The 12,491-nt window shown below is 39.2% G+C and overlaps 1 protein-coding gene across 1 annotated transcript; it reads right to left on the bottom strand.

The window, feature by feature from the left end:
* Window positions 1-6,066: 6,066 nt before the first annotated feature.
* Window positions 6,067-7,887, bottom strand: or112-1 (odorant receptor, family A, subfamily 112, member 1). Its single transcript, XM_021581623.2, has one exon. It carries the CDS (start codon window positions 7,431-7,433, stop codon window positions 6,378-6,380), a length of 1,056 nt encoding a protein of 351 aa, XP_021437298.2. The 5' UTR covers window positions 7,434-7,887; the 3' UTR covers window positions 6,067-6,377.
* Between the last annotated feature and the right edge of the window lie 4,604 nt (window positions 7,888-12,491).

The following is a 12,491-nucleotide window of genomic DNA, read 5'->3' as shown; positions in this document are numbered from 1 at the left end:
GGGTTAATGTATTATAATACTGTAGGGGTTAGGGGTTAATGTATTGTAATACTGTAGGGGTTAGGGGTTAATGTATTATAATACTGTAGGGGTTAGGGGTTAATGTAATATAATACTGTAGGGGTTAATGTAATATAATACTGTAGGGGTTAGGGGTTAATGTATTATAATACTGTAGGGGTTAATGTATTATAATACTGTAGGGGTTAATGTATTATAATATTTTAGGGGTTAATGTAATATAATACTGTAGGGGTTAGGGGTTAATGTAATATAATACTGTAGGGGTTAGGGGTTAATGTATTATAATACTGTAGGGGTTAATGCAATATAATACTGTAGGGGTTATTGTATTATAATACTGTAGGGGTTAATGTATTATAATACTGTATGGGTTAGGGGTTAATGCAATATAATACTGTAGGGGTTAATGTATTATAATACTGTAGGGGTTAATGTAATATAATACTGTAGGGGTTAATGTATTATAATACTGTAGGGGTTAATGTATTATAATACTGTAGGGGTTAATGTATTATAATACTGTAGGGGTTAATGTATTATAATACTGTAGGGGTTAATGTAATATAATACTGTAGGGGTTAGGGGTTAATGTAATATAATACTCTAGGGGTTAATGTATTATAATACTGTAGGGGTTAATGTAATATAATACTGTAGGGGTTAATGTATTATAATACTGTAGGGGTTAATGTATTATAATACTGTAGGGGTTAATGTAATATAATACTGTAGGGGCTAATGTATTATAATACTGTAGGGGTTAATGTATTATAATACTGTAGGGGTTAATGTATTATAATACTGTAGGGGTTAGGGGTTAATGTATTATAATACTGTAGGGGTTAGGGGTTAATATAATATAATACTGTAGGGGTTAATGTATTATAATACTGTAGGGGTTAATGTATTATAATACTGTAGGGGTTAGGGGTTAATGTATTATAATACTGTAGGGGTTAGGGGTTAATATAATATAATACTGTAGGGGTTAATGTAATATAATACTGTAGGGGTTAATGTATTATAATACTGTAGGGGTTAGGGGTTAATGTATTATAATACTGTAGGGGTTAGGGGTTAATGTATTATAATACTGTAGGGGTTAGGGGTTAATGTAATATAATACTGTAGGGGTTAATGTATTATAATACTGTAGGGGTTAATGTATTATAATACTGTAGGGGTTAGGGGTTAATGTATTATAATACTGTAGGGGTTAGGGGTTAATATAATATAATACTGTAGGGGTTAATGTAATATAATACTGTAGGGGTTAATGTATTATAATACTGTAGGGGTTAGGGGTTAATGTATTATAATACTGTAGGGGTTAGGGGTTAATGTATTATAATACTGTAGGGGTTAGGGGTTAATGTAATATAATACTGTAGGGGTTAATGTAATATAATACTGTAGGGGTTAATGTATTATAATACTGTAGGGGTTAATGTATTATAATACTGTAGGGGTTAATGTAATATAATACTGTAGGGGTTAATGTATTATAATACTGTAGGGGTTAGGGGTTAATGTATTATAATACTGTAGGGGTTAGGGGTTAATATATTATAATACTGTAGGGGTTAATGTATTATAATACTGTAGGGGTTAATGTATTATAATACTGTAGGGGTTAATGTATTATAATACTGTAGGGGTTAATGTATTATAATACTGTAGGGGTTAATGTAATATAATACTGTAGGGGTTAATGTATTATAATACTGTAGGGGTTAGGGGTTAATGTATTATAATACTGTAGGGGTTAGGGGTTAATATAATATAATACTGTAGGGGTTAATGTATTATAATACTGTAGGGGTTAGGGGTTAATGTATTATAATATTGTAAGGGTTAGGGGTTAATGTAATATAATACTGTAGGGGTTAATGTATTATAATACTGTAGGGGTTAGGGGTTAATGTATTATAATATTGTAAGGGTTAGGGGTTAATGTAATATAATACTGTAGGGGTTAATGTATTATAATACTGTAGGGGTTAATGTAATATAATACTGTAGGGGTTAGGGGTTAATGTATTATAATACTGTAGGGGTTAATGTATTATAATACTGTAGGGGTTAGGGGTTAATGTATTATAATACTGTAGGGGTTAATGTAATATTATACTGTAGGGGTTAGGGGTTAATGTATTATAATACTGTAGGGGTTAGAGGCTAGGGGCTAGGGTTTAGGGCCTAGGGGTTTGGTATCAAAACCACTTTGAAATGTGTAGTTTTAGTACGATATCATAAATTGACGTACTACATTTTTGTGAGGTTGGGAAGGACGAATCCTGTATATTCAACTGTATCTGTAATAAATTAATATTTGTCACTACCTGGTATACCTCATAGTTCAGTTTTTTATTTTTATAAGTAAACTTTCGGGGGGGGTTCTACGATCTACGATTTCCAGACATTGAAAACATTTCCAGACATTACGTATTTTTTTTCCTGACCATTGTAACCTGACAAGGGAAAACTGGGGTCCTAATTAACAGGCTATATAATGAGGGTTCCGAGTTTTTCCTGATCAGGTCATGAGGTCCAGAAAATTCTCCTGGCGCTAATTACGGTCTGTGGTAAGATTAGCTTGCACAGTCTGTAAAATAGGTTCAATCCCCTCTGTAACCAGTAATCCCCAAACTGCTAATAACCTACCATTGGTGGCCAGTTATGGCCAGCTTCAGTCTGTTGTAATTAGCTTCGGCCTTATTAGGAGATCCTGGTAACTGAGGGACTTTAAAAACACTCTTGTTATTCTAAGTGTACATATAGTTTTAATGCAGTAAACACACGTTGTATTATATCTTGTTGTTGTCGTCTTATCTCTCAGTGGGACTGTTTAATTAGGAACATATTTAATAAGTATGGGGAAGGTGACATTGGAATAACTGACAAAACACAAGCCAAACGCAAAGGAGATGATTCGTTGATTTTTGTTATATTAGGTATAATTGTGTCATTTTCATACAGTAATATCATGTCCAAGGTACTTACAGTACCTTCAGAAGTTTTTTTTTCCCACATTTTTTTTTTTTGTGTTACAAAGTGTGCTTGAAATGAATTTTGTCATTTTTTTGTCAACGATTTACTCTGTAAATGTCAAAGTGGAATAAAACAAAAAATTAAAAAATTAAAAAAATGTATGGAAAACAAACACTGATACATCTTGATAAGTACAGGGGTAACGTACCACTACAGGGGTAACGTACCACTACAGGGGTAACGTACCACTACAGGGGTAACGTACCACTACAGGGGTAACGTACCACTACAGGGGCACCGTACCACTACAGGGGTAACGTACCACTACAGGGGTAACGTACCACTACAGGGGTAACGTACCACTACAGGGGTAACGTACCACTACCGGGGTAACGTACCACTACAGGGGTAACGTACCACTACAGGGGTAACGTACCACTACAGGGGTACCAGGGTATTCAACCACTGGAGTCAATACATGTTAGAATCACCTTTGGCAGCGATTACATTATTCTGGGTAAGTCTCTAAGAGTGATTACAGCTGTGAGTCTTTCTGGGTAAGTCTCTAAGAGTGATTACAGCTGAGATTCTGGGTAAGTCTCTAAGAGTGATTACAGCTGTGATTCTGGGTAAGTCTCTAAGAGTGATTACAGCTGTGAGTCTTTCTGGGTAAGTCTCTAAGAGTGATTACAGCTGTGAGTCTTTCTGGGTAAGTCTCTAAGAGTGATTACAGCTGTGAGTCTTTCTGGGTAAGTCTCTAAGAGTGATTACAGCTGTGAGTCTTTCTGGGTAAGTCTCTAAGAGTGATTACAGCTGAGATTCTGGGTAAGTCTCTAAGAGTGATTACAGCTGTGATTCTGGGTAAGTCTCTAAGAGTGATTACAGCTGTGAGTCTTTCTGGGTAAGTCTCTAAGAGTGATTACAGCTGTGAGTCTTTCTGGGTAAGTCTCTAAGAGTGATTACAGCTGTGAGTCTTTCTGGGTAAGTCTCTAAGAGTGATTACAGCTGTGAGTCTTTCTGGGTAAGTCTCTAAGAGTGATTACAGCTGTGAGTCTTTCTGGGTAAGTCTCTAAGAGTGATTACAGCTGTGAGTCTTTCTGGGTAAGTCTCTAAGAGTGATTACAGCTGTGAGTCTTTCTGGGTAAGTCTCTAAGAGTGATTACAGCTGTGAGTCTTTCTGGGTAAGTCTCTAAGAGTGATTACAGCTGTGAGTCTTTCTGGGTAAGTCTCTAAGAGTGATTACAGCTGTGATTCTTTCTAGGTAAGTCTCTAAGAGTGATTACAGCTGTGAGTCTTTCTGGGTAAGTCTCTAAGAGTGATTACAGCTGTGAGTCTTTCTGGGTAAGTCTCTAAGAGTGATTACAGCTGTGAGTCTTTCTGGGTAAGTCTCTAAGAGCGATTACAGCTGGGATTCTGGGTAAGTCTCTAAGAGCTTTGCACACCTGGATTGTACAATGTACAAATTTGGGGCGGCAGGGTAGCCTAGTGGTTAGAGCGTTGGACTAGTAACCGGAAGGTTGCGAGTTCAAACCCCCGAGCTGACAAGGTACAAATCTGTCGTTCTGCCCCTGAACAGGCAGTTAACCCACTGTTCCCAGGCCATCATTGAAAATAAGAATTTGTTCTTAACTGACTTGCCTGGTTAAATAAAGGTAAAATAAAAAATAAAAATAAAACAATATTTACCCATTATCCTCTCCAGCAACTGAGTTAGGAAGGACGTCTGTATCTTTGTAGTGACTGGGGTGTATTGATACACCATCCAAAGTGTAATTAATAACATCACCATGCTCAAAGGGATATTCAATGTCTGCTTTTTAATTTTTTAAATATATATATTGCCCTTCTTTGAGAGGCATTGGACGTATTTGTGGTTGAATCTGTGATTGAAATTCACTGCTCGACTGAGGGACCTTACAATTATCTGTATGTGTGGGGGTACAGAGGCGAGGTAATCATTTAAAAAATATATATATATTGTTATTAAACACTATTATTACAGTCAAGAGTGAGTCCATGAAACGTATGTGACTTGTTAAGCAAATCTATACCCCTGAACCGTATTTAGGCTTGCCATAACTAAAGGTGTTGAATTCTGCAAGAGTTTCATTCCAAAACACCATCTAAATCAATTTTCAGAAACGTTGGTGAATTTGATTTTATTGTTTAAAGAAATGATCATAAGATGATGTTGTTCAATAACAGACACTTGATGGTTTCATTTGCTAAATATCCTCCTCACTCTCAGAGAAATCAGTAGTACTGCCCTGTGTAGGGTGCCGTCTTTCGGATGAGACGTTAAATGGGTGTCCTGACTCTCTGAGGTCATTAAAGATCCCATGGCACTTATCGTAAGAGTAAGAGTAAGAGTAGGGGTGGGGTGTTAACCCCGGTGTCCTGGCTAAATTCCCAATCTGGCCCTCAAACCATCACGGTCACCTAATCATCCCCAGTTTACAATTGGCTCATTAATCCCCCTCCTCTCCCCTGTAGCTATTCCCCAGGTCGTTGCTGCAAATGAGAACGTGTTCTCAGTCAACTTACCTGGTAAAATAACGGATCAATAAAAACCACATATCACAGTCAAATATACAGAATACCATTCCAGCTAAACATTCCTAACATTCCTAACAAAACATTAAAAACACCTGCTCTTTCCTTGACATAGATTGATCAGGTGAAAGCTATGATTCCCTTATTGACGCGCACAGGATTGTGTCAAGAACTACAACGCAGCTGGGTTTTTCCACACTCAACAGTTTCCCGTGTTGTATCAAGAACGGTCCACCACCCAAAGCCAACTTGACACAACTGTGGGAAGCAGTGGAGTCAACATGGGCCAACATCCCACCGTGTAGAGTCCATACCCCGACAAATTGAGGCTGTTCTGAGGGCAATGACATATCAGGAAGGTGTTCTTAATGTTTTGTACACTCTGTGTATAGTGTTTTTAGCATCTACAAATAAAACACTTTCATACACTAAAGAAGAAAAACTCAATAAAAAATCTGAGAACAGTAATATTTTACACATGAATTCATAAGCAATTATTTCTGATGAAAAAAAAAATACACAAATGTGAAAAATTGGTGAATATTACATTTTCACTTTATTGACTCAAGATATTTTAGCTTTTCATTTAAAAAAAAATAATAATTTGTACAAATGTCTAAGAACATAAATCCACTTTTACATGATGGTGTATTGTGTGTAGATCAGTGACACAAAATCTCATTGTAATAAACGTTTTAAATTCAGGCTGTAACTCATCAAAAGTGTTGAAATAAGTCAAAGGGGGTGTATAATTTCTGACGTAAACAATTCTAACCCTAGCCCTAACTAAAGTAGAGTTTTGAAACGAATCACATTTCTACAGTAGCAACCTGAACAGTCAATTCTCTGTTTACTCTTGTGTTGAACATTTTCAAAATACGATTTCGTATTTCCTTTGTCCGGACTCCATAGATTATTGGATTGACACTCGCTGGCAAAACAATATACATCACTCCTAGAAAAGTATTGATATCAGTTGGAATTTGAATATTCAGATTCCGTGACAGAAAAGTGACGGTGCCAATCAAATAAAAACACATGATCACTATCAGGTGGGTGCCACACGTGTGGAACGCTTTCCGTCTATCCTCCCCTGCTGCTCTGCGCAACACCACGTTCAGAATCTTCACGTAGGAGAAAACAATGACGCAAATATCAATCCCCACAAAACAGATAATCACAGCCAATCCTATCGCATTATTCTTGTCCGTGTTACCACATGCTAGACTAACCAGGGCCATGTGGTCACAGTAGCAGTGGTTGATGACATTGGAACCACAGAAAGACAGAGAACCGGCGAGCGCAACTAGTACAAACATGATAGAACCACTCCTTATAACAGTGAACAGTAACAGTCTGAGAAACGTGGCAGGGTTGAGGATACGAGCGTAGTGCAAAGGGTAGCAGATCGCCACATAGCGGTCCAGAGCCATGGCCAGGAGGATAGTCGACTCTACCGACGACAGGAAGTGAGTGAAAAACATCTGAGTCAAACAGCTGGCCAATGAGATGTCATTCCAGTCAAACAGAAAGCTGAGCAGCATGTTGGGGATAATGACTGTAGCCACCACTATGTCCACCGTCGCCAAACCACATATTAATATGTACATGGGGCTGTGGAGGCTCTCCATAATTCTAATCACGTAGATCAACAAAGAATTTCCCACCAGGACTAAAATGTAGGTGGTGAGAAACGGTAAGGAGAGTAGTCGTCTGTACTCGTAGATCACTGGGAATCCCACAAAGATGAACCCGTTGTGTGAAAAATTGAATCCCTGGAATTCTTCGATCATTACACTTTGAGTGTTGCCAACGAATTGAGAGGAAAAACAAAAAAACACGAGGTAAAATGTCAATGTTGTCATTGACACAGTATTTTCAATACTCTGATATGTATGAACGGTACACAAATGTCATAATAAACCCACTTGTTGTTGTTCTGGTTTTTTTCCCCCCCTCTCTCCTCTGTTTGATCATTGGTCCGTAGAGTGTAATTCGTCGTTGGTTTGTGGAGTGGAACTCTGTGTGGTCCAATACATTGACCCACATGAGACTTTATACTCCAAACCAGACGTCCCTTGAGACAAGATACTCAACCTCCCCTTCTTACATTGAGCTTTATGTACTTTATGACGGCACTGTTTTTGATTATTAATGTTGTTATTGTTGTCCCTTTAACCTCTCTCTGACTCCACCACTTAGTAGTGATCTTTCTTTTTTTCTACTGTATTATTGACTATGTTTTGTTTACTCCATGTGTAACTCTGTGTTGTTGTTTGTGTCACACTGCTTTGCTTTATCTTGGCCAGGTCGCAGTTGTAAATGAGAACTTGTTCTCAACTTGCTTACCTGGTTAAATAAAGGTGAAATTAAAAAAATAAAATAAAAAATCTTTATCATGGTTCTTTGAGCAGGATGACGTAACCTGGGTTACAAAAGGGATTACTGGAACATTTTTCTAAGTTTACCAGTAAACTACCAGAATTTAGGCAACTTTCAACGTTCATTTTTTAATATGTTTTAAAATAAAATGACATGTAGTGGTCTTTTTTGGGTACGTCAAATTACCACAGGTGTCTAATGATCTCTTGTCCTCTGCGTGGCCTTAGAACATGGGAAAATATATGGAAAAATATATGGGAAAATATATGGAAAAATATATGGAAAATATATGGAAAAATATATGGAAAAATATATGGAAAAATATATGGAAAAATATATGGAAAATATATGGGAAAATATATGGAAAAATATATGGAAAAATATATGGAAAATATATGGGAAAATATATGGAAAAATATATGGAAAAATAGAATGCCAAAAGCTGTGTAAAACATTATCCTAAATATAAACCATCTACTATTGGTGTTTAATATGAGAGGTTCAGCATGAAATAAACATTATCCTAAATATAAACCATCTACTATTGGTGTTTAATATGAGAGGGTTCAGCATGAAATAAACATTATCCTAAATATAAACCATCTACTATTGGTGTTTAATATGAGAGGGTTCAGCATGAAATCAACATTATCCTAAATATAAACCATCTACTATTGGTGTTTAATATGAGAGGTTCAGCATGAAATAAACATTATCCTAAATATAAACCATCTACTATTGGTGTTCAATATGAGAGGTTCAGCATGAAATAAACATTATCCTAAATATAAACCATCTACTATTGGTGTTTAATATGAGAGGGTTCAGCATGAAATCAACATTATCCTAAATATAAACCATCTACTATTGGTGTTTAATATGAGAGGGTTCAGCATGAAATAAACATTATCCTAAATATAAACCATCTACTATTGGTGTTTAATATGAGAGGGTTCAGCATGAAATCAACATTATCCTAAATATAAACCATCTACTATTGGTGTTTAATATGAGAGGGTTCAGCATGAAATAAACATTATCCTAAATATAAACCATCTACTATTGGTGTTTAATATGAGAGGGTTCAGCATGAAATCAACATTATCCTAAATATAAACCATCTACTATTGGTGTTTAATATGAGAGGGTTCAGCATGAAATAAACATTATCCTAAATATAAACCATCTACTATTGGTGTTTAATATGAGAGCTTTCACCATGAAATATATATTTTACATTTTATTACTGTGTACATGCTGTTTGTTGTCAATGTTTTGTTGTCAAACTGGTAGCAATTATTAAAAAAAAAACGTGAAGAGATGCAATGTTGACCTTTCACTAAGCCTCATTCCCATTGGTTACTGTAGTAACCTCAGACAAGATTATCCCGGGTATAGCCGGATGAGATCTTTAAGGTCGGGTTCCTCCCCAAGGTACTAGGAGTCAAACAGACAGGCCTGGATGAGATCTTTAAGGTCAGGGCCCTCCCCAAGGTACTAGGAGTCAAACAGACAGGCCTGGATGAGATCTTTAAGGTCAGGGCCCTCCCCAAGGTACTAGGAGTCAAACAGACAGGCCTGGATGAGATCTTTAAGGTCAGGGCTCTCTCCAAGGTACTTGGAGTCAAACAGACAGGCCTGGATGAGATCTTTAAGGTCAGGGCCCTCCCCAAGGTACTAGGAGTCAAACAGACAGGCCTGGATGAGATCTTTAAGGTCAGGGCCCTCTGCAAGGTACTGGGAGTCAAACAGACAGGCCTGGATGAGATCTTTAAGGTCAGGACTCTCCCCAAGGTACTTGGAGTCAAACAGACAGGCCTGGATGAGATCTTTAAGGTCAAGGCCTTCTGCAACGCTCACAAAATAATTTTAGACCCAAGCCACCCCCTGTACCCAGACTTTGAACTACTCCCCTCTAGGCGCAGGTATAGGAGACCCCTCAGCAGGAAAAACAGAACTAGACAATCATTTGTGCCAGGTGTGATATCCCTCCTAAATAGTTTGGGCTAATGTTGCTGTCGACTCATTAAGGCCAGCAGGCTAATGTTCCTATCCACCCAGTAAGGCCCGCAGGCTAATGTTCCTATCGACTCAGTAAGACCAGCAGGCTAATGTTCCTATCCACTCAGTAAGACCAGCAGGCTAATGTTCCTATCGACTCAGTAAGGCCAGCAGGCTAATGTTCCTATCCACTCATTAAGGCCAGCAGGCTAATGTTCCTATCCACTCAGTAAGACCAGCAGGCTGTTCCTATCCACTCATTAAGGCCAGCAGGCTAATGTTCCTATCACTCATTAAGGCCAGCAGGCTAATGTTCCTATCACTCAGTAAGACCAGCAGGCTAATGTTCCTATCGACTCAGTAAGACCAGCAGGCTAATGTTCCTATAGACTCAGTAAGGCCAGCAGGCTAATGTTCCTATCCACTCAGTAAGACCAGCAGGCTAATGTTCCTATCGACTCAGTAAGACCAGCAGGCTAATGTTCCTATCCACTCAGTAAGACCAGCAGGCTAATGTTCCTATAGACTCAGTAAGGCCAGCAGGCTAATGTTCCTATCCACTCAGTAAGACCAGCAGGCTAATATTCCTATAGACTCAGTAAGGCCAGTAGGCTAACGTTCCTATAGACTCAGTAAGGCCAGTAGGCTAATGTTCCTATAGACTCAGTAAGACCAGCAGACTAATGTTCCTATAGACTCAGTAAGGCCAGCAGACTAACGTTCCTATCCACCCAGTAAGGCCAGCAGGCTAATGTTCCTATAGACTCAGTAAGGCCAGCAGACTAACGTTCCTATCCACCCAGTAAGGCCAGCAGGCTAATGTTCCTATAGACTCAGTAAGGCCAGCAGGCTAATGTTCCTATAGACTCAGTAAGACCAGCAGGCTAATGTTCCTATAGACTCAGTAAGACCAGCAGGCTAATGTTCCTATAGACTCAGTAAGACGAGCAGGCTAATGTTCCTATAGACTCAGTAAGGCCAGCAGGCTAATGTTCCTATAGACTCAGTAAGGCCAGCAGGCTAATGTTCCTATAGACTCAGTAAGGCCAGCAGACTAACGTTCCTATCCACTCAGTAAGGCCAGCAGGCTAATGTTCCTATAGACTCAGTAAGGCCAGCAGGCTAATGTTCCTATAGACTCAGTAAGGCCAGCAGGCTAATGTTCATATCCACTCAGTAAGACCAGCAGGCTAATATTCCTATCCACCCAGTAAGGCCAGCAGGCTAATGTTCCTATCCACCCAGTAAGGCCAGCAGGCTAATGTTCCTATAGACTCAGTAAGGCCAGCAGGCTAATGTTCCTATAGACTCAGTAAGGCCAGCAGGCTAATGTTCATATCCACTCAGTAAGGCCAGCAGGCTAATGTTCCTATAGACTCAGTAAGGCCAGCAGGCTAATGTTCCTATCCACTCAAAGCCAGCAGGCTAATGTTCCTATCCACTCAGTAAGGCCAGCAGGCTAATGTTCCTATCCACCCAGTAAGGCCAGTAGGCTGTTCCTATCAACTCAAAGCCAGCAGGCTAATGTTCCTATCCACCCAGTAAGGCCAGTAGGCTAATGTTCCTATCAACTCAAAGCCAGCAGGCTAATGTTCCTATCCACCCAGTAAGGCCAGTAGGCTGTTCCTATCAACTCAAAGCCAGCAGGCTAATGTTCCTATCCACCCAGTAAGGCCAGTAGGCTGTTCCTATCAACTCAAAGCCAGCAGGCTAATGTTCCTATCCACCCAGTAAGGCCAGCAGGCTAATGTTCCTATAGACTCAGTAAGGCCAGCAGGCTAATGTTCCTATAGACTCAGTAAGGCCAGCAGGCTAATGTTCCTATCCACCCAGTAAGGCCAGTAGGCTGTTCCTATCCACTCAGTAAGGCCAGTAGGCTGTTCCTATCCACCCAGTAAGGCCAGTAGGCTGTTCCTATCCACTCAGTAAGGCCAGTAGGCTGTTCCTATCAACTCAAAGCCAGCAGGCTAACCTTCTAAAACATTTTTTTTTTTAATATTTAATTGGTATGTAACTGTTATAAAAGTTATATTGTCAATATTGTTTTGGTATTTAAACACCACTTTAAATGTGTACATGACACTGAGAGAGCAGGGAGACCATCCCTAACCCAACATGATGTAGGGAGACCATCCCCAACCCAATGTGATGAGAGAGTAGGGAGATCATCCCTAACCCAACATGATGCAGGGAGACCATCCCTAACCCAACATGATGTAGGGAGACCATCCCTAACCCAACATGATGAGAGAGCAGGGAGACCATCCCTAACCCAACATTATGAGAGAGCAGGGAGACCATCCCTAACCCAACATGATGTAGGGAGACCATCCCTAACCCAACATGATGTAGGGAGACCATCCCTAACCCAACATGATGCAGGGAGACCATCCCTAACCCAACATGATGAGAGAGCAGGGAGACCATCCCTAACCCAACATGATGTAGGGAGACCATCCCTAACCCAACATGATGTAGGGAGACCATCCCTAACCCAACATGATGAGAGAGCAGGGAGACCATCCCTAACCCAACATGAT

Source organism: Oncorhynchus mykiss, chromosome 24, assembly GCF_013265735.2.
Source record: "Oncorhynchus mykiss isolate Arlee chromosome 24, USDA_OmykA_1.1, whole genome shotgun sequence".
Classification (NCBI taxonomy): Eukaryota; Metazoa; Chordata; class Actinopteri; order Salmoniformes; family Salmonidae; genus Oncorhynchus; species Oncorhynchus mykiss.
This window is presented reverse-complemented; position numbering and strand designations above follow the sequence as displayed.